Genomic DNA, 21,696 nt, shown 5'->3' with positions numbered 1-21,696 from the left:
TAAGCTTATTTTGGGAACAACGCAATATTTGACAAGTGAGACAAAATCTTCTGGATGATCTTTTGTCCATCTTGGTCTATTTTCCATCGTTAAATTAACATAATTTGGTCTCTAACTTGTTTCTTAATAATAAATTCAATCCAAGTTTTACATAAAATGTTAATCTTATTTAGGCAGGAACATCAAATAAGCCCAGTGGGCATAGTGACATCACTTTGTAACAATTGCTCTTTTATTGGCTAGCGCTCGAACACATTGCACGTGATAGGCTAAGGGGGCGGGTCTAAGTGGTTGACCAATCAGAGCAGACTTGGCTCTGGTTTCAGACAGTGAAAAGAGTTGCTGCAGCACAGGCAGTATGAGAAAAATAAAGAGGTTTTTCAACATTAAGGCATGGAGACATGTCCCAGTAGAGGCACTAAATATAAATACGCACCTGAAAATAAGCATCAAAGTTTAGTTAACGAAACACCACTCGTTCACTATAGACTCATTGCTGGTCTGCTATGTAGATTCTCCCTTTTTCCAATTCCTGGTAAAGTGACTTTTGCTGGATTTAAGAGATCAATATGTATCTGCACTCTAAAACTGGCTTTGCTGAACATTGTGTGGAAACATAACAAAATCATATTTTTAGACTTGGTACATTCTCAGGTCTGGTTCGTCATTATCAGGCGTGTATAAACACTGAGACAGATTAATAAGAAATGAATCAAACGGGCGGGAGTCTGCAAAACAACCACATCTGTTCAATATATCATTCCTCAACAATGATTGATAAAAAAAGATCCTGATGCTCAGGGAATCCTTTAATACCGTCACTGCTTATTGTTGCTGTTTAGATGAGTGTGACTCAGTGTTGCTGCTTGCCATCTGTCAGTACGTCATTTTCTGGCTTGACCTCCAGTTATCTGCTGCTGAATGGTTTGTGTGTGTTATTGCAGTCTGTAAACAATATTCACACCGCGTCTTTTTATAGTACAGATACATACCAGCAACAAACAGGGGGGATTTCTTTGTGTCAACATAATTTAAATATGTCACTCTGTTCATATTTACTGATGCAGTTGATGGCATATGTTATTTTTATCACAATAAAGGAGTATGCAAAATAGGAGGGTAATCTATGTTAGGTTTAAGAATCAACATTTTTGAATTTTGCAACAAATTGAGGTTGCAATATTGCTGAGGACTTCTGTTGCATCTCTAACCCTCATTTTTCCTTCAGGGAAGGAAAGGGGAAATATTCAGGTCAGGGAGCCATGACACCAACCCTGCCAGATATGGAAGCCCCCCTGCCATTTTGTACACCATAAATCCAGATTAAAATGTGTGTTTGTATAAACTAGAGGAGAATAGATAACACCAGGGGGATTTTGGTGAGAAAAAGTTACAGGGGGGGTTGAGAAATCTGGCAGCAATAACGGCAGCTCTGTCCGACTTCTGCCACTCCTTTCATTTTTCACCTGATAAGCTCAGAGTAAATTCCTTTTGTTTGCGTAAACTAGAGGGGAATAAAAAAGTGTCAGTTTCAGGTCAGGCTTGTGAAAACAGTTTTCTCACCCTCCTGTTAATTACTTTAGATAATTAGCACTTTTCTCCAAGGAGCTTTCCAGGTGGAACAAATCCATCTCACATATCCATAACGAACCTCATAAAGATCTCACTCCCAGGATAACAATGTAAATATGTTGGCAACATGGACCGTGTGAATACATGCTGTTGTGTACTCTGCAAAGTGTTGGAATTACAGTCCTACCTGAAACTCCTGCCAGATGTCTTTTATCATTAAGGATGAGAGGAGGGAACAATGAGAAGTATTACCGATGCTGGGATTCATCTTCAGAAACAACCTGATTATAAAGCAACAATTTTGTAGAGTTAAATATAGAATATGCACATAAACAAGAGATGATGTTAAAGAGCTGGGAGGGGTTTAGGGTTGCTCATCTCTCTGTCCGAGATTATAAAGCAGTTATTCTGCCTCTGTCGGCCCAATGCTGCCGCCTCGCTCAGGGATGTCACAGATGATGCTGCTTCTATAAACACAAGAACACAGCAGAGAAAAAATCAGACACACAAAGAGAAACGACGACTGCTTCATACAGGTATGTTTCCGCAACATATTCAAAGGTTTTGTTCTGTATTTTTAAATGTTTCTGTGAATGAGAAAAGATTTGTTCAAAACTGTTATGTACTTCTGATGACTGGCTCGTTTTTAATCACATCAAACTGTGTAATTCATATTTACATAGAGATGTGCATACCTGCATGGAGAGGTAGAGAATTATGCGACGCGTCCTCTGTATCCCTGTCATGCTGTTGACCTCAAGGGTTTAACCAGCTGTGTTTTTGGGCTCCACACTGGAGTCCAATGACAGCCAAAGAGACGAGTACACTAAATCTAGGCCATTGTCAACCACGTAAAACTTTAACAGAGCTTAAAAGAAGTCACAAACACACAAATCATTTTACCATGCAATCTAAAAATAAACACACAATTCCTAGCTAAAGAAAGAATGCAAATGTTTGCGATGATCCGGATAATAAAAAGTGAAGATATGCATATTGTCACCACAGCTTATACGCCTGAATGAATACCAAGCTGTGAATGCAATTAAAACAACGATTATTTCAACACATACTCATCCTCTGATGTTTTCACTCTGTGTTTGAAGAGGTGATAAAACACCAATCTGGAGGATGGTCTGCCTCACCACATGTCTAGAATACATTTCAAACTTTATTCTCTATTTAATTGTAAAGCACTTTGAGCTGCATGGCTAGTGTGAAAGGTGCTCAACAAGTTTGTTCAAATAGGCTATGTTCCTATGTTTTACTTAGCAATTGCAGATACATCATGGCTAAAACAACACTATTTGTCATAACACATAATTACTATGATGGATCTTGTTAGCTTGTGAATTTATTTTGCAAGCCAGCCAACTAATATCACTCCGATAGTATGTTGCTAAAGATAACATGAACAAGCAAGAAAGCTAACGGTAGCCAGCTAGCTGTGACTTAGCAATGCAGCATGGATACGGCGTTGGTTGCTTCATCATAACATTAGCTGTACTACATGTATTTGCAAACAGCAAGCTAGTAAACAAGATCAACCCTGGACCTCTCTATGAGTTGGCTCAAGTTATCCAGTCCAGAAAGTACTTTGCTACAATACGTTAACTATTCACTTGTGGGGTTCATAAAGACATAGCCACTGGGGAGCGTGCATTAGCTTCTCTTGTTCAGAATTTTCCCTGGCAAAAACATTAAAATTCCTCTAAATAGAAATCAGTCTTAAGGCTGCTTTAGGCAACCAAGGTCAACGGACTCTTAGAAATACAGATGGATTACTAAATGCAAATCGTTTCTTATAGTATCTTTAACCATAGTAATAAGCTCCTGTTACAAGGCTCATGTTGCCTGTTACAAAAACATTTGATGAAACCTCTTTCCCTCTAACTTTAGGCTTCAGCGATCATGGAGACATTGTCAGAAGTCAGCCAAAATGTCCAAAAGACACCTCAAACAATGATGGATGACAAACAGCATGGGGAACTACCAGAGGAGCAGGGGGCCGCAAATGAGGGTGACTTTAGATTGAACACTCGCTCTATGCTTTGGTCTGAATTCTGCCATCACTAGTCTAGTTTATGTACTGCAGAAAAGCAGATTTGGAAATGTGAGTCTGCAGGATTGTCACCTTAACACTCGTCTTTGCAGCATTAACAGACCAGACAGTGATGGCAGGAGAGGCTCTGGACAGAAGGAACATCTGGGAGCCGAGTGTTTACTACGCGCTGGGGAAGGAGTCTTTTCATATCGCAGGTCATGACATCAGCATCCGCGAGTCTATGGATACTTTTGGTGCTTTGATCTGGCCCGGGGTACGTCCTGCTACTGTGGGATTCTGCTTATTCTTTCAACTCTCTTGTTGTTGCACATCTGGTAATGAAAATGTGTTTGTAGGCGATAGCTTTGAGCCAGTTCTTGGAGAATAACCAGCAGCAATTTAACCTGATGGACAAAGCAGTGCTGGAGATTGGAGCTGGGACCGGCCTGCTCTCAATAGTAGCCAGTCTGCTCGGTAAGTCTATAAAAGTACATTTGCTAAAAACTTTTACTGGTCTTGAGACTCATTGTTCTTAACACCTTAGGTCCCATTTGATTGTGGTGCTAGATGGCAAGCTTGAAGGATTTATTGCATAAATATTCAAAGAATATCTTTGTGGCATCTGTTCATCTTTTGTGCCAAATTTACATTTTGACCTATTGGTGGAAGTCTCAGAAACATCAGGAGGTCACTAACACACAGGGATTCATTGTCTCTGAAGAACGTGCAAATCCACCCACACTAACATTCTTGCATTTTTAAAATATCTTATCGAAAACTAAGTGATTATGCAATATTAAGATATTTAAGTCCCTCACTTAATTATGCAATGGAGACATTGTATTCCTGGCAAAATTCACACAAAGAGAATCATTGCATTTCTATAGAAGCAGTTTGTCTATTTTCCTTCTGTTGAAAGTCTTCTTTAAGACCTTCAACAGGCCCAGACATTATTCTGTGTTTGGCTTGGTGATAGGCTCGATGTCGAAATGAAGTCCAGTAGCTTTTTTTCAAACTATAAGAACAAACCTTTTAGAAAACCAAAATATGTTTAGGTTCTTTTCCTTTTTTGAGCCTTAAGAAGTACAAACTTCTGAAAGACAGCAATTCAAATCTCTAACACATTGTACGTTTGCAGCAATTCAACTTTAAATCTGTGAAAACTATAAAATTCATGCAAATTGAACTTGACATGAATGTGTTGAGAAAATAGGCTAAAAAAATATGGCACTAGAGGGCAAACAGAGGGTCAACATTAGATCTTGATTTCAGTGAACAAAGTATTCTGAAACTTTCATGGTTTCATCCAGTAGTTGCACAGCATCACTACAGCTAAACATGGATCAGTCAACAAATACAAAGGAAGTGTATGCTTTCTAACATCTGTACTGCAGCTGCCTTGGTTTTCTGTACAGGTGCTTGGGTGACAGCTACGGACCTGCCTGAGATCTTGTCTAATCTGACCTTTAACCTCCTGAGGAACACAAAGGGCCGGTGTCGCTACACCCCTCAGGTGTCCGCCCTCACCTGGGCTCAGCACCTGGAGAGAGACTTTCCTCACCCGTCCTTCCACTACGACTATGTGCTCGCTGCGGACGTGGTCTATCCCCACGGATCCATCGACGAACTGCTGGAAACCATGCGTCACTTCTGCCGACCGGGGAGTCGAACGACGCTGCTGTGGGCAAACAAGATCCGGTTCCAGTCGGACTTGGAGTTCACAGAGAGCTTCGAGAGCAGCTTCAACACCACGCTGCTCGCCGAGCTCCCACAGCAGGAGGTGAGGATTTACAAGGCCACAGCTAAGGAGTGACCGAGGAGCTGCAGTGGGTGGAGGATCAGGAGATGTTAGAGGTCTTGTGGAAAAATTCTGAGGATAAAAAAGTTGATTTGTATAGAGTTCACAACGTCCCTGTACACAGCTGTAGCTGATAAGTAAATAACAGAAGTGAAGCTCACATTTACATTTCAATAAGCTATTTTATTTGCCAGCACTTTTTTATACAGTTCATATCTCAGATTTTAATCAAAAGAAAAAAGGAAATGCTGTAAACGTGTCTCTATATCTAGCTTTATTTCATAACAATTTGACTACATTTACTTTTATCAAAGGTGCACTGCTTTTTTTTCAATCTTTTGTACAAAGAGTAAAATTATGATCTATGAAATAAAACACATGAAAAAGAAGTTTTCAAAAAATGTACATTCCTGGTGTCGTAGCTTTTGGTATTTCGGCAACAGCAGTTATTTAGCTGTTTAAAGTTCAAACTAAAGGCGGTAGCGTCAATAACAACAACCTACACTCTATAGGAGCACATGTGCAAGAGAAGAAAATACATTTTTTTACATATTCAACATGTCACTCTCACTCATCACCAAATGTATCACATAACTAACCCCCTTCTTAAAAAATCTTCTACTTTATATGCATTTTAAACCTAAACGTATGACAATCATTTACCACATGCACACAAATAGTAAAGACTGATAGAACGGCCAAGAAAACAAGGGGAAATTATGTCAGTTTTTAAGGTGTAATCTGGAAGTTCCCTGTAAATTTCACCTATAGCAATAAGCTGTAATTGCAGGTGTGTTTCTGGATGTGGCTTCCCGTAGGATGCCCCCAATGATTATTCCAGGACGTGTTGCCCAACACACCCAGTTTCTAATGCTGTAAACCCGACAGTGGGGTATAAGAGTAATTCCCCATTGTGCTAACTAATTTGGGGATAAAAAGTGACTTAACAGATTTATTTAAATAAAAACCTTCAACATTATTACTTAAAGTCCACTCCAAATGGAAAATCACCATCCTTTCTGTTTTCGTTACTGCACTCACTATTTAAATGTAATAAAAGAGTCACAAACAGTTTGAACTGCGGGTTCAAAAGAGACTTGTGTCTTTCCTGAGAGTATGAGTCTTCATGACACATAAGTCTATTATTATTAGAATTTTCAAGGTGTTTCCATCACTCTACGATACGCAGCAGGTTGAGGATTTCGTCTGCTCCATTATGGACTCCCTGCGTTCTTTGGGGATGCTGCCGTTAGGACCCCAAACATTGAGCTCTCCATAAATGCCTGTGTCGATCATCTCGTCCTGCCAGGGGATGGGGATGTTGCCTGAGGAGAACTCATCAAAAAAGGTTTTATCAGGATCATCCAAGGTCACTCCCTTCACCGAGGAGAAAGCGCCAACATCATCCAGACTTTTAGCGTACACCACTTTAGGGTCCGGGACGAAAGGCGGATGCAGAATTCCTGTAGAGGTGAGAAAAAAAATCGAACTTCAGGGGGACTCGAGCTAAAAGCAAACTGAATATGCTTAGAATGTAGTGTTCATTCATGCAAATGTTTGTATCAAGCTGTAGAATTTATGCACAACTCTGAAAAATATGCCACACGAAGGTATAGGATACTAATGGTACCTGCGTTCAGTTTCCTCCAGTTGATGCCACTGAAGAAAGGGTGCGCTCTGATGTCATCGCAGCACTCGTTCTTAAAGCCCATCCTCTTCTCAACATCTTTAGCCAGCAGCGCATCACAGAGCGACCGAGCATGCTCACTGAAGTTGTCCTCATAGGTCACCTCCCGTGTCAGCATTCGCTCTTTCATCTCCTCACGCTCAACCTAAACAGGAGGACAGATATTCTTAATGTGCCTCCTCAGATTTATTTCACAAGTAATTCCTGTTGTGCACAAGTTGAAGTTTGATAAAAGGTGACTGACCTTCTCCCCTCTGTTTCTGAACGGGTTCTTAGCTGCAATGAACTCAAACAGAGTAACTCCCAGAGTGAAGTAGTCAACCGAGGTGTCATACTTCTCTCCTTTCAGCATCTCTGGAGCCATGTAACCTATAAGAATGTAAGTCAAGCAATGGATAAACATTTTTTATTAGGTAAACATTGAAAGTACACCTCTAAATAGTTTAAAATACTGAGGAACTAATTTGTAGAAACAGATGAGACCCACCTGGTGTCCCAGCGTATCCTTTAGTTTGTGTTTTTCCTTCTTTCAGCTCCACAGCAAGACCCAGGTCAGATATACGCACATTCCCTGATCGACAAAATAAAGATATCTTACTGACATATTAATTACGTAGCTATTTCTTCTTCTGTTCAACTAGAAATGCATTACCATCGTTATCCAGCAGCACATTTTCTGGTTTAAGATCTCTGTAGATGATTCTCTTCTGGTGGAGGTGCTCCAGGCCCTGGATGATCTGAGCGATGTAGAAACAGGCTCTGGGCTCGTCAAAGCCCGGGTTGTTCTCATCCACCAGGTAGATGTGGTACCTTCAGGTTAACGGAGAACAGGTGAGCTTTGGCTTAATCATGTAGGCAACAAAATGCATGACTGGGTTCACTGGGTTTTAAAAAGAATTTGGTGATTTTGCAAATTAAAATCCTGCTGTTCTTATTCTGCTCTGGTAGTTGCATTTTAGGGAACCACTCAGTTATTTTTTTAAATAACGACTACAAATTTGCATAAATGGGTTCCTTGTGAAACTGACACACATGCAGCTGCACCCATGTGCCTGTCTACAGATAAACAACAGTTTGAGGCAACCAAATGTGCATGTTATTACAAATAAACCCTCCCACTGTAAAGACACTGTAGGAACCATTATGAAGGGATGAATTGTGGCACATCATTTATGTGTGTTCCCATTTGGTGTCACAGCTGACTTCACATTTCCCCTGCACATCTTCTGTTGACTCTAGAAATGTTCAAAAGATATGCTAGAAACACATGTCCTGTCTGTCAGGTTACAAAGACTGTAAACGCCACGGCAGCATAGCAGGGATAAGGAACTTATGCTCTGTTTTGGGGAAGTTTGTGCTTTGAAACATGAATTATTCAGAATGTGACATTACTTGAGGTCTCCTCCGTTCATGATGGTCATCACAAGACAAATTTCTTCCTTTGTCTGGAAGGCGTACGCCAATGACACAATGAAGCGACTGTAAACCTTCTCAAGAATCCTCTTCTCCACCATCGCCCCCTACAGGAGGACATTTGGAAAGACATGTTTTTAAAACATTGGTACAGAGAAAAAAACTTTGTACAGACTCAACAGAGACTTTTCTTCCATAAGCTAGTATGCTGATATACATGCCATTTGAAACAGAGGTTAAAGTGCATTTCAAAAAATGTCCTCAGACAAGCCAAGGGCAAGATGTAACTGTGCCAAGCAGTTCCATTCAGAAGAGCTTTCCAGTAAAGCCCCCAGTAATCACTCTATCCCTGTCCCAGTGTTTAATACTGCGGGCTAAACGAGACAGCGGCAGGGACAAAGATGATTAGCAGTGTCAGTCCCACACTTACAACGTGAAGCCAGCAAAACGCCTCCGGTAATCAAATCACTGCATGCAAGTAATTAAAAGGGCTTATAATTTCCCTGAAATCTCATGCGAGGAAATGCAATATCACTGCAGAGCTGTCAGAATTATTGAGATCTTACAACACTGATAAATACTCTACAAGCAAGTCTTTCACTGAAGATGCAGTAAGCATGGTCAGCTAAGTGTATTAAAATAGTTCAAAGTAAAAGGAGAAAAATCCTTAAATTTGAGAAGCCAGAAAAATCTCTTCACATAAAAAGTGACTTAAAATAATCCAAATATTTTTTTCATTATTTGATCGGTCATAATTTCAGCTGTATTTATAGACGATGTATTGCCAATTAATTCATTGATAACCAACCCTCATATTTTATCATCTTTTTATATGTTGTGTGTTTAAAAACTTGTCAAAAGTATGCACACCTCTGAGGTGTAGTGGAGTAAAAGTATATATTGGCATGAAAACAAAATACTTAAGTAAAGTTAAAGTACATCAAATGTGTACTTGTAAGTACAGTGGTTGAGTTAAAGTACTTGTATACATTCCACCAAATTACTTTAGTCATCTTATGGCACACTATGTAATCTTTGGCTGGATGTAAATTGATATTCAGATATGACAATATATAGGTCCGAACATCTCAGAAACTAAAATATAACCCTAAACCTGTAGCATTTATAGAGTTTATTTTGTACTTAAATGAAGTTGTGGAACGGTTGATGAGTGTAACTGCAGTCCCTTTTGTTTTGTTAAGTTAAAGGCTAAGGAAAGAGCCTTACATTGCGAACGAAGGAGCATTTAATCAGGACTGACAACAGTTCTCTCACCTCATAGCCTTTCCTCTTCTTCAGCCTCTTCTTGTTGAGTTTCTTACAGGCGTACAGTTTCCCTGTGGCTTTCATCTGACACGCAGACACCTCCCCAAACCCACCTTTCCCCAGCACACGGAAGTCCAGGAACCAGTCTGCGTCCATGGGCTGCATCTCCAGCCACTTCCACTGCAGGAACCTCTTCAGAAACAGGCTCTCCAGGAAGGAGGTGTAAGGAGCGTCTCGCAGAAAGTCCAACAGCTTGGCCCAGGCTGCAACAAACAGATCATCGCCTGCTGCCTCCTGGCTCTCCTTCACCTTGGCAACGAGGTCCTCAGACAGGAAGGAGCAGAAGTTTTTGGCAGAGGGGTCCATGTAGTTCTGGACGATCTTTGAGGCCTTCTTTGCTCTCCCAGAATCCTCCGCATTGTCATACGCCTCCAGGTCTTTCCACAGACGACAAGCACCGTGATACTCTGCATTTGCATCCAAGAACTCCCGAAAGAGGCGCTTACCGATGGGCTGCTCCACACACACCGAGTCAAAGTTCACATCTAGGGTGTCCCTCAGGCCCTCACACACTGTGAGGTTGGGCAACCTGAGGCGGGAGTGGTACTTCTTATCCCGGGATGCTGCTGTATTGGTGCCATCAAAACTTCCACGAGCATTGATGTAAGCAGAGTTTGCTACCACTGTGGTCAGGCCTCCGATATCCATGTTTAGGGCAGGAGACTGCTAGGCAACGCAGAGAGGAGACATTGCAAAGAGGAAACACACGCAGAGGATAAATGCAGACAGAGCGGCACAAGAAGAGAAATGGGACTGAGAGGTTGGTGTCTCAACTCGACCCTCACTAAAACACACCCAAACCTGAGTCATCATCTTTTGGTAATCCATTAACACCCTGATGTCCCAGACAGTGTGTGAGCACAAGCAGGACCATAGACAGCATATGAAAATGGACTCACTCAACTGGCTAATCACAATAATCAAAAGGAAATTCATTTGGACTAATATGTTCTATTCTCTAATGCCGGTTTATTTCTATCTCTATTTTGAGGTTTATACTTTAGAATTGGTCATTTCTACTTTTTTAATTTCTAATTATTTGTAATGCCTTGTTTTTTTTATGCTGCTGCAATGAAAACATTTCCCAAATCAAAGTATCTTATCAAGCTGTTTGGAATAGCAATGTCTGCAATTTACCCAGAATCCTCAATCCATATAAATTTGAATGTGTTTTTTCTTTTATATTTATAAAAGTTCATTCAATTAATTAAATACCATGTTAACTGGGAAATATTGAAGGGTAGGTTTTAAAGTATTAAAGTGTATCTAAATAAAATACTTGCATCCCATTTAGTCCATTGAATTTATAATGGTAGTAATTGTTCCACAAAGAAATCCTGTCTAAATTCTCAATGCAAGTGAGAAGGGGAAAGTCTTTGCAGTCAGACGTTACATTTTAAAATTCCGCTGGAGCTAATATGAGGTATCAGAGTTATTAATGTAGATTAGCCTTCAAACAACACGGCTTCGTTTCAATGTTATAAACACAGCTTGTGAGCGGGATATTTTTGAACTATCATCATTTTAAAAAACTGGTATTTTGTCTGGAGCCCTGACACAGAGATGATTGTGCAGCTGGTTTGAACAGGATAAATGACAGCAACTAATGATCCTTTCAAAGCACATACCCGATCTTTGCCTGAATACATTTTTAACCTTTTCTTTAAAATGTGGATGACATTTTAAGCAAAAAAGGAGTTTAAATGTCATGCACCAACACCTTTTGCTACCTTTTGGTCTTTTTCAGCACTGAAAAAGACCAAAAGGAACAAGTGTCTGCAGCACATGCTTCATTTTGACCCTTGTCAGCTCTCAATGTCAAAAACACTTGGACACCCGTTATTTAAAAAAGCCCAGTTTTAAAGTCAGCAAGGTTTTGAATACGAACACAGACCTAAATTAAAAGCTGTTAATGTGAAACTACAGTAGCAGAGTATGTGTGCGTAAAGAAGCATATTATTGATGGTTCTCACCTTTCAGCTATCTTCTTCTTGAGTGTTTAGTATGTTGCCTGTGGCTTTCCTCTGAAAGACAGACCCCTCCCCAAACCCCTTCACCAGCACTCAAGTCTGGGAGTCAATCCTAAACCATTGGCTCTTTTTTTTTTTCAAGAACCCGTCACAAATCGAAAGAGGCCTATCGGTCCTTTGCAGATTAGGGAGAGGAGGACTTCTGTTGTGTGGATTTAAAAAACCTCAGTGCATGACAAGCTCAAATAAATCATTACGTCTGATTTCTGCTTACCTGCAAACAAATTGTCCTTCCACCCCGACACTTAAATCCTAATTTCTGCATAAAACCCACATCAATTATAAGTACAAAATTATTAAAACAATCTATATTTTAATTTGCAAACTTATATTAGATTACAGAAAAGGTTTTTGGAAGAGTCAGTACATGTGTTGCTAAGTTTTAAAAGGGAGATCTTCGAAGGGAGTATACATAAAGATCTATGCAACCACACATTTCGTTACATCAATATCTTTTTAAGGTCTATCTTTACCACTGGCCTCTAAACGATACTATAAGCTACAATCTTTGTAGGATTCATATACGTAATTCACAAACAAAGCTTATTTACCTATCAGGAGCCTGGGATATAAAAAGTCTTTACCTTGCTGGTGCCATTATTTTTGTAAACACTACCAAGGCGTTGACAGGGCGGTGACGGAGAATTTATCAACTCCAGAATACAAAAAAAACAACAAAAAAACTAGCAAACAAGATCAGGAAAAGCAGCTGCCTACAGGAACAGAAGGAAGCCAGCCCAACACAACGGAGAATAAGAAACTATCAAATTATTGCCCAGAACACAAAACAGGAACGTATCAACAGATCTGATGGAGCCCCATCCTTGGAGGTCATGGCAACTGTATCAGGCCCCTCAGAACCCACGGTGTTGCACTAACCACACGCTAAAGCAGACACTTTGGCCATCTTGGAACATTTTGATCATCATGTCTGCCGTATGTAATTGCAAAAATAATAGGAATAACTATTCAAACAAGTACATTATACATTCTCCAACAGCAGTAGGTTTAACAGGTTGTTTTTTTTTTTAGTGGGATGGCTTATTGAGAAGTGGATTAAACATACAAAGACTTGAGAGAGCGTGGCCACAGACTACAGTTCCCTTGGACGACACCTCACCCAAAGCTGTGGTGGAGGTGCACGTGATCAGGAGCAGAAAAAGACGGGTGCAAGAACACACCTCTGTTCTTCCAATGTCATTCATCTAGACCCCTGAGAAAGCCAGACAGAAATACAGGCATGGGAAACTGGGGGGGGGGGGGGGTTGAAGAAGCACACACAAAAAGGGAACTAAATTCCCACGGTGAAGGTGGTTTTTGAAGGACTGTGCTTGTTGGAGTGGCGAGGTGTAGACAGGTTAGTCTTCATCGTCATTTTCGTCATACTCGTCCTCGTCGTCTTCGTCCCCCATATAAGACACTGGAGTCTCCACGCGAGACCCGCTGTAGTGAGAGTCGTTCGAGCTGGAGGCCATGGTGCCGTCAGTGCACCCGTCGCTGAAAAGAGGACCGAATCTTATCGTTAATGGAGGAAACGGGTGATAAAAGCATCCTCTATCGGTCACATTTATAAGCTACAGTTACAGGAAAGACTTCTCACCTGCTTGCAGGGTAACGGGCTCCATTTGCCGAGGAGCCTCCAGTGATGTAGACGTTACTGATGGGACCCTTTGCCATCTCTGTGGAAAAGAAAACTACATCAGCAAACAGACACACAGTATCTGACAATGAACGGCGAGGCAGGGGACCACTTCATCCTACAATTGTGTTAACGTTGTGTTCAACTGGATTCTGTTTGCGTTCGTATATGAAATACTGGAGGAAAGATAGATTAAAAACAAGGAATCCCCCTAAAGAAATCTCGATTTCAGTTACAAACTAAACCTCCTGAAGTTCCTGTGTTTGTTGAGCATGAACACATTTAGACAGCAGGCTAAATAATAATGCAGGACCAAGGCATCAGCAGTCTCATAACTCCAAATGAGTGGACTGACCTATAACGTAGGGCTCCAGAGCTTTGGGCACCAGGCTGCGTGCGACCTTCAGGTCCTCTGGAGAACACTTCCCCACCTCTAGACCACAGGCCATGCCCATCCGCTTCAGCACCTCGATGTCGTCGTGGATCTCAAACATGCTGTCGAAGTTGAATAAATACTCAAACCTACAGAGGAGAAAGAGGAAGACCACGAGAGACAAGAATACATTTAGTAGAGTGTTCATAGGCACTAAGAAGAGGATGTAAGAGTACTTTTATTTAACCCTAAATGAGACATTTTGCAGTCAAGAGATCTGCCTTCAGTGGGCAGAGAGGGGATTATATACTACTTGTGAACCCATTGAAGGCTATTAACGTTCACATATCCTCCCATTTCTCTGTAGGAATGACAGAGTGGCTGAGGCGTTTGTTTATTCAGCTAAACAGAATTATACAGCTAACTAGAATGGTTTTTTTCTTCTCTTCTGATCATGGATTTTTGTTTCATGAGGTTTTGCCAAAAACAAAACAAACAGACATCGTCTTCACTATTGCACTGCAATCATTTCATAGGTAACAATGGGTTTGTGTTCGCAGCAGTGCATTACAACAACCTTTATCTGATTTCCTGCAGTTTAATTAGAAAAAACAATGAAAGTTCAATCAACAAGGGGCCTGAAGTGTAGTGCTTGAAGTGTGTGTTTGATGCCGATAACACTGATGATTAAGAGAAGCACCCACCCATGCTGATGAGACGATAGTTTTAATGCATTTTCTGTTAACCATCTAAGGTAAACAATCATAGTGGCAAACATGATTGTATAGACGGTTCAATAAGATGGACTTTCAGTGCGTTGTTCTTAATGTTCCTTCTGGGGTTAAAGAAGTACATGATATCTGTGTGTTGCATCTAAAGTGCACACAATTGCATAATAAATAAGCCACAATTATTTGACAGGCCAGAGATAAGGTCTCACATTTAAAGACAGCTGCTACACAGCTTCCTACTGAACTGTTCAGTCAGCTCCTAAAGAAACTGTGTTCAGGTTTATCAGGTTCATCCTCACGCCCAACAACATTCCCAAATAATCTGTTAATCTACTGGCATTTGAGCACAATAGCCAAGGGCTGGCAAACTGGACCTGGAAATAATTGATTTAACTTACCGCAATACCACTAAATGCCCCCATTAAATGATCCAATAAGGCTAATAATAATTGACCTTGACTTTTACAAGTGTTCCACTAATGCAGCTGTTACAGATACACTCAAACTAAACCGTGAGGTTAATGAGCCACTTTTAACATCAAAAGTGCTCAAACATGGAGGCTAGCACCGTCACATACTTGTCATTCGAGATGCTGCAGTCGATGACGGTTTTCTTGCTGGTGTTGACGATAATGAAGGGGAGGTGGATGATGGAGTTGGGAGGTGGAGATCTGTTTGCCTGCTGCTCCGTCTGTCTGTTCCGCTGCACCAGGTTCTTAAAAGCTATTTGCTGTAAGACAAGATCAAAGAAAGGTGAGAACGTTGACAAAAAGCCCAGATTAAGACTGCATTCAATATTTCACACAATAGTGGACACTGAATGGACAGTGTTGCCCTCAAACACCATGAGGAGAAGGTAACTACGAACACTCGTCTCTACATTCGAACACCCCCATAAAAACTCTCAGTTCATCCCCACCTGCAGTATGAGCTCCTGAAGCTGCGACTGTTTCTGCTTAATTCTCTCAAGCCGCCTTTGTCTCTCCACCTGCAGATTAAATAAAGATAGAGCAATGAAGATTTATAACCTGGGTTAAACAGGAAAGATGTGCCTGAAACGAGCTTTGGGGAGAAACGTTCGGAGTGTTTCTACCTCTAGGTTTTGGCACTCTTGCGCTGAGTTGGTGGGGAGGCCAATCCATTTGATTTCCTTCTTCTCTTTAGAGATAATGTTCATGGCCATAAGCACATTAAGTGCATCGTACACACGCCGCCGAATGTTCTTCTGGTCGTACACGTGCTGAAACGGAGGATCAGGTTCAAGTTTGTTTCACATTTGCATCAGTGTGGTTAAGAGTCATGCATCTGCAGCACTCACTGCGTCGTTGGGTGACATGTGGCTGTCTGCAGAGCTGAATTCTGCAACCAGTTCATCTGCCACCTCGTTGTAGGTGGTGACTCCTTTCTTCTGCACCTTCTCACACACCTTCATGGAGAAATGCCTCAAGCCCTTCCCATTCTTTTCCCCTTTCTTTCCTCGTTTTCTGGAGACAAAAACAGATCCCATATATCTCTCAATTTTCACATCCATTTCACTTTTTCCATTCACTTGAGAGAATTGAAAGGACATTTTTGAAATGACGCAAATAAGGCAGTAAACTCTGCTTCAGTGTAGTTTTGTCAGACGTTTGTGCTATAGGCTCACATGGCTGTAAACTGACAGTGAAGTAGAGGTGGCCACCTGGAAACAAAATCACTCCGCTTGGCCATGTACTAGAGAAAAATGGAGAGAGTTCTTCAGGAATGCTCTCTTATGCAAGCTAATATTAACCCACTTCCTTGTCCAGAGTCAAAGACAAGCATTTGCCTGTCGCTAAGTCAGAATGTATTTGATCGTTTCTATCATCGATATAAGCAAGCTGGTGTTCAAACTTGTTCCTGCAATCAAAGTAGCTTTATCCAATAGTGCGATTTTAATACAGTTTTACTTGTGCTCTAAAAATGACAAGAATGGACACACAGATACTGTTAAGTTTGTGCAATATGTGCTTTTCCACTATCAACATAACATCTCCAAGGAATCCACATTGATTTTGAAGCTGATAAACGTTCTAAGACTCACCCTGAAGACCACGGTGAGGCATCTGATGGTGGATTCTGAGTGAGGAACTGGGAACTGGGTGTATGTGGACTGTTTACCAAAATGGTATTGGACACCGTAGGCCTCTGGGGTGTACCTATCACCTACAGAAGGACGAAGCAAAGGGAGAAAATAGCTAATCTTAATACTCCAATATCAAGATTTGCATCTTACACAGTAATATGAGGCATGTAGGAGATCCACTCCTTCACTAAAGTTTGATTATCTAAATTACCTAAGCTGATTTACGTTATGTATACACTCCTTGTATATAATGGGATGATGGGTGTAATCCTGCTGACTGTAGAGTTGATGAGCTTAGGATCAAGTCCCTTCAACCCCCCCCACACGGTCACCTCACAATGATAATGGAGGGACTTACACAACAGTAAGACCCAGCAGCAAATCTATAGACACTAGCATCTTCAAAAGCTGGAATTGTTTTATATCTGTTAAGAGGTTACACACTCTCATACAAATGTGGTTAACAGAGCATAAAGGTCTGGCTTTATAGGACCATAAAGTGTTGTAGTTGTGTGACGCATCACTCACCATGTGTGGCAAATGTTGCATGTGTGCGGCAATGTTCAAATTGGATTGCCCAAGAGTTTTGGGAAGTAGCTGTTTGGCCACGGGGACAGCTGTAGGCTGGACAGTAACCAAAGACAGGACACCTAACACAAGACAAGAAGACCAGTAAAGAGTAGAGCTCGACTGATATGCCATTGCCCCCTGCTGCAAAATGAAAGGCCCATCAGTCTACACCTGAAGAACAGTTTCCTGTGTGGGACGGATGGTTTTAATGAACAAAATCTGATGGCAATAATCATGTTTGTGTTGGACTTATTTGTCAACAAAAATAGTCCATAAACCATCATTTATTTGAACAAACAAAGCAATTACATGTAAACTCAAACATTCAGCCACCCCCGTTAAAGCAGGTGGGAATGACTATTTTCATAATCCCATTTCTTTGACAATGCGAAGGTTCAATTACTCAGATTTCCCCCTTACACTTTACACTTTTAACATAAGTAGAACCATTACACAATTTAACAACGGTCAAATGTTTTCAAAAAGTGGCAGTCTGAACACAGTGTCATTATTGTAGAGAATTAAACTGCAGTATAAAAAGGCATCTTCTAGTACTACATACCTTTGCTGGGGCTCAGATTCTGATCGATGAAAACCTTCAGCTCTCCGTTAGTTTCTATCATACCAGCCTGTAAAGAACACGAGTACATGTGTCCAAATGATCAAAAAGTATACAGAAGAAGAAATGTGATATTATGGGGAATATCTTAATGTAAAGATGTTAACCTAAAATAAGCCACAGTACCTATAAACAAGGTGGCACATTGGGCAAAGGGCACTTTAGATATCAGGTACTTAACTAGTTTGACTGGAGACATTTTGATAATACTTTGTATGGATTATCTAGGTTCCTTAAAAGAGCATTAAGTGCATTATCCCAGCTTTTGTGTCACAAACTAATCAGGTTTTGCAGCATAACATAAAAACAACAATTTATAATAATAACAGGTTACTTACATCTTTAGCCATGATCCCAAAGGACCGGAGCAGCTGAGCTTCAGGATTAAAATAAATGTTCTTTATTTGTCCCTTCTCAGACCCCTGAGGAAAGAAGAAATACACTATTAAATTACAGCAGTTAGTTTCCAGTTCAACCCAAACATCACAGTTTTTATAATATTTCACACAGGTTTAAACCTATTTAACTACGGGTTTGTTTTCTAATTGAACTGAAGTATTTCTGAGGCCCATTTAAACTGCTGGCTGCCAGCACACTGTTCAAAGCTACAGCATTAATGTTAGCTTGAGTTACCGTGTGTTCTTATAATAAGACAAAATTAACGACAAATGTGCATATTTCAGACCTTCCTCCATTATATGAGCCTTTGAGGGGAATTTCTAAATGCACCTCGTCTGCAGAAACTCACAATAAAGCCTCCCTTGATGCTCTCAACTTTTACTGCGCTAAGTGTGCACAAGGCCTACTTCAGGTACCGTCCGGAGGAGAGGCATCGTCGAACTTCTGCTACAGGTCACGCAAACATGCTAACTTTATCACACCAGCGAAAAACTATTAAAGAGACTTAAGTGATAACACCATGTGATTACAGTCAATTAGTAATATTGCATCCATTAGCAACATTATTCACATCATACAACGACAGCGAGGAACACTCTTTTGTTGAATGCAGCTAGCTAACAGTTAGCGTTGGATCCAGCCTGCTGGCGTTAGCTAGCCAGTTAGCTTATGCACGTTTCCAAAGGATCCACTTTAAAAAATTGCGATTATTTAGTTCCGTGCTGCAGATTGAAGGCAGAGTTGAGCATGGGTTAACATTTAAGAAAAGTGTGTGCATTTCGCTCGGTGAATAAAGTTAATATAGTGATTATGTGCACTTACGAGTGCACTCCTGTTTCTTCGACGGCTGTTGTTGTTGGCATTTGAGAATGGAGGAAGAGGAGGTCTAAATCCTTACCAAACAGGAAACAAACTAAGCAATGTCTAACTACTTTAATATAATTACATGATTAATACTCTTGAAAAAAATACCTAAATAGTGTTAGTGTTGGCTATCGAGTTTATTTGTTGCTTAACTTCCTGATTCTTGTCGTTTTATGACAGGATTTGCCTGTTATGCCTCGTATTGAAGCTGAATTAAAAAGTGATCGTTTTCAATTGATGAAACACCAACAACTGGAAGTAAACAGAACAAGTGAACAATTAAGCATAAACAACATGTGTTTTATTCAGACTGAGACATTTAAAATATTTCGCCACGACTTCTGCTATAGCCTTTACTTTCTGGGTGATTAGATTATGTTTAAGTGTTGATTATTGATAGTGAAAGTTCTGGACACTTGTCAGCAACAAAGGCAACAACAGTGAGGTTGTTCCGAAGTTACATTGAGGAAAACTAACACTAGGTTTATTAATAATGTCTTAAACGAAATACATAAACACAATAGCCTGCTAATTATATATGCACAATGAAGAAAACACCGACATATATTTAACTAAATTAACGGTACAAGTGTTGTTTGCTCAACCTGTGAACACACTTTTGACGTTTCAGGACACCAATGGTCATTCAACATTTCAAAGTACATTATGTTAATGCCACCAATTCAATCACAATGAATCTCTACCTTAAACCCACCAAAGCCCCTAAGATGACTTATCGTGTGCTATCATATGGCAAGTTATCAACTTGTCAGATGATACATTGAATTCAACACAAAGTACAGTAACGAGTAATATGTTAGCTAGTTAGCAAAGCCTACTCATTAATGTAGCAACAAGCTAACTCGCGATTACGGTTGGAAAGCACGACCACCGACGCTTTGTTAGCCAACTGGCGATTCATGAGCTAGCAGCTAGCAGGCGAGCTAATCCACAGCTGTCATCGACAACATTGCCAGTATTAGCTGCAACATTACTGTGTTAGCTTAGTGTTACTACATTTCAAAGACTTTCAAAACGCACCATAACTGATACAACATAACTTTAACTTTCTTTTGCGGTAACTCGGTCACATAGCAAGCCAAAAGTCGATAAATACGGCGGCTTACCGGTGCACTTCACAAGGTAGCAAAATGTTTGTTAGCCTCTTCTATCCACTCTCCGCTAGCCGTGCTACAGCAGCGCGTCTCACAATCTGATCTTGGCGGTGTCTCTCTTTAGCGCCCTGTGATTGGACAGCATCGACGAGACGAAAGCAGAGCAGTAGAGTAGCTCATGCCCACCGAAACCATCACTTGGGATTGGTGGATACCAACCAGCGTCATATATACACACACCGCCATCTGCTGTGCAGGAGTGGGAGGATAACAAAGAGGGGTGCCTCAGTCATACCAGACTGAGTTATGATTTTGTTGTAATATCCTACAGGTGTGCAATTTGTTATTTCAATATCCCATGAATTCATGTTAATTATTTTGTTCCTCATGACTGCTTATGATTGTTTTTAGTTCTCTTGTAAAACGTACTTGGTGTCCAGAGTTCTCAACTCTTCTAGAAGTTGAATGGGTTTTTTGCAAACAAAAATGACAAAAATAAATAAAGACAAGTATAAAAAGTACCAGAAAAGCCCAAATTGTAAACATAAACTAAAAGAATGAATAACGCATATATTCAAAAGCTATCAGACAATTGACATAGCAAAGTGAGTGATGCTGATAAAGTTCCAGTGTGGATCCAACAAGTCACTTTAAGCAGTGTACACCAAGTCAATATAACAAATGAACATTATACAGTATATCATCGTTCATTATTATATAGTATAGTATGGTATATGAGACAATAGGAAATAGAACAGTATAGCATTAATATAATATACCATACAATGTAACAACAGTGTATGGCATAAGCAGAGAACAACAATCAAACATAGGCTAGTATAAGTTTAATATAGTGTAAGAAATAACAGTAACCATTTAGTAATAGAATATCAAATATGGTATCATACAAAAATATAGTCGCCTAAAAACAAATACAGTCTAATAATACAAATGCTACTTTTTCTGTGAGTTGTTGATTTAAGTTTATCGAAGTTTTGCGGGATGTATTTTGGGGATGTTATACAGAGGGGTGTTTCTACTTTTTGAAGGTAAGCATCTTACTCAGTATAAACAAATACAATGCGACAGCATTAAAAACTGCTGTACAATCAGAGTAAAGTCCATGAAATCATCTCACAACTGGAATGAGGGACAGTGGTTTCCCTCTACTGAATTGTATCACTTACATGATGCATTCCTGTGAGTAAAAAAGTTTGAACTAAAACAAGGTTGCCATTTGTGCCCTTTTCACTGTAAAACAGCCCAAAAGTAAGACTGACATCCACAGATACTCTATCAGTCATCCCTCACACTTGTTGAAGGGTGTATCATTTACACTTGAGATAAAACTCAGCTGGGCCCGAGTCCGCCTAACAGAAATATATTTTTGATATAGTGTATCAGGGGTTTTA

General features: G+C 40.3%; 3 protein-coding genes across 4 annotated transcripts; 1 reads left to right on the top strand and 2 right to left on the bottom strand.

The window, feature by feature from the left end:
- Nucleotides 1–1,990: 1,990 nt before the first annotated feature.
- On the top strand, nucleotides 1,991–6,003 carry mettl21cb (methyltransferase 21C, AARS1 lysine b). Its single transcript, XM_063887729.1, has 5 exons — nucleotides 1,991–2,108; nucleotides 3,472–3,592; nucleotides 3,727–3,890; nucleotides 3,973–4,090; nucleotides 5,032–6,003. The coding sequence occupies exons 2-5, from the start codon at nucleotides 3,484–3,486 to the stop codon at nucleotides 5,427–5,429; spliced, it is 789 nt and encodes a 262-aa protein (XP_063743799.1). The 5' UTR covers nucleotides 1,991–2,108; nucleotides 3,472–3,483; the 3' UTR covers nucleotides 5,430–6,003.
- Nucleotides 5,585–10,623, bottom strand: grk1a (G protein-coupled receptor kinase 1 a). Its single transcript, XM_063887726.1, has 7 exons — nucleotides 9,790–10,623; nucleotides 8,494–8,621; nucleotides 7,754–7,911; nucleotides 7,589–7,672; nucleotides 7,346–7,470; nucleotides 7,045–7,246; nucleotides 5,585–6,877 (listed from the first exon to the last, which is right to left on the bottom strand). The coding sequence occupies exons 1-7, from the start codon at nucleotides 10,486–10,488 to the stop codon at nucleotides 6,591–6,593; spliced, it is 1,683 nt and encodes a 560-aa protein (XP_063743796.1). The 5' UTR covers nucleotides 10,489–10,623; the 3' UTR covers nucleotides 5,585–6,590.
- A 1,540-nt stretch (nucleotides 10,624–12,163) lies between these two features.
- Nucleotides 12,164–20,463, bottom strand: tfdp1a (transcription factor Dp-1, a). Of its 2 annotated transcripts, none has more exons than XM_063887727.1 (12): nucleotides 20,297–20,463; nucleotides 18,245–18,328; nucleotides 17,850–17,916; nucleotides 17,246–17,367; nucleotides 16,676–16,797; nucleotides 15,932–16,097; nucleotides 15,707–15,853; nucleotides 15,533–15,601; nucleotides 15,192–15,343; nucleotides 13,865–14,031; nucleotides 13,471–13,549; nucleotides 12,164–13,367 (listed from the first exon to the last, which is right to left on the bottom strand). In XM_063887727.1, exons 2-12 carry the CDS (start codon nucleotides 18,254–18,256, stop codon nucleotides 13,229–13,231), a joined length of 1,242 nt encoding a protein of 413 aa, XP_063743797.1. In that variant the 5' UTR covers nucleotides 18,257–18,328; nucleotides 20,297–20,463; the 3' UTR covers nucleotides 12,164–13,228. The 2 variants fall into 2 exon arrangements, with proteins under 2 accessions (XP_063743797.1, XP_063743798.1); XM_063887728.1 differs by lacking the exon at nucleotides 20,297–20,463 and adding an exon at nucleotides 19,128–19,194.
- Nucleotides 20,464–21,696: the final 1,233 nt, after the last annotated feature.

The sequence above is a fragment of the Eleginops maclovinus genome, chromosome 7 (assembly GCF_036324505.1).
Source record: "Eleginops maclovinus isolate JMC-PN-2008 ecotype Puerto Natales chromosome 7, JC_Emac_rtc_rv5, whole genome shotgun sequence".
Classification (NCBI taxonomy): Eukaryota; Metazoa; Chordata; class Actinopteri; order Perciformes; family Eleginopidae; genus Eleginops; species Eleginops maclovinus.
The sequence above is the reverse complement of the archived record's forward strand: the minus strand, read 5'-3'. Positions and strand labels throughout refer to the sequence as shown.

Excerpts from the sequence above, each read along its gene's own strand:
- tfdp1a (XM_063887727.1), bottom strand. Across the intron at positions 15,854-15,931 it reads ACATGTCACCCAACGACGCA|CACGTGTACGACCAGAAGAA; the intron begins GTGAGTGCTGCA and ends CCTCCGTTTCAG. Across the intron at positions 14,032-15,191 it reads TGCAGCATCTCGAATGACAA|GTTTGAGTATTTATTCAACT; the intron begins GTATGTGACGGT and ends TCTCCTCTGTAG.
- mettl21cb (XM_063887729.1), top strand. The coding sequence starts at position 3,484 with ATGGAGACATTGTCAGAAGTCAGCCAAAATGTCCAAAAGACACCTCAA. Across the intron at positions 3,593-3,726 it reads GCAGGGGGCCGCAAATGAGG|CATTAACAGACCAGACAGTG; the intron begins GTGACTTTAGAT and ends TCGTCTTTGCAG. Across the intron at positions 3,891-3,972 it reads GTGCTTTGATCTGGCCCGGG|GCGATAGCTTTGAGCCAGTT; the intron begins GTACGTCCTGCT and ends ATGTGTTTGTAG.
- grk1a (XM_063887726.1), bottom strand. The coding sequence starts at position 10,488 with ATGGATATCGGAGGCCTGACCACAGTGGTAGCAAACTCTGCTTACATC. Across the intron at positions 8,622-9,789 it reads AGAAGAGGAAAGGCTATGAG|GGGGCGATGGTGGAGAAGAG; the intron begins GTGAGAGAACTG and ends GTCCTCCTGTAG. Across the intron at positions 7,673-7,753 it reads TGTGCTGCTGGATAACGATG|GGAATGTGCGTATATCTGAC; the intron begins GTAATGCATTTC and ends TTTGTCGATCAG.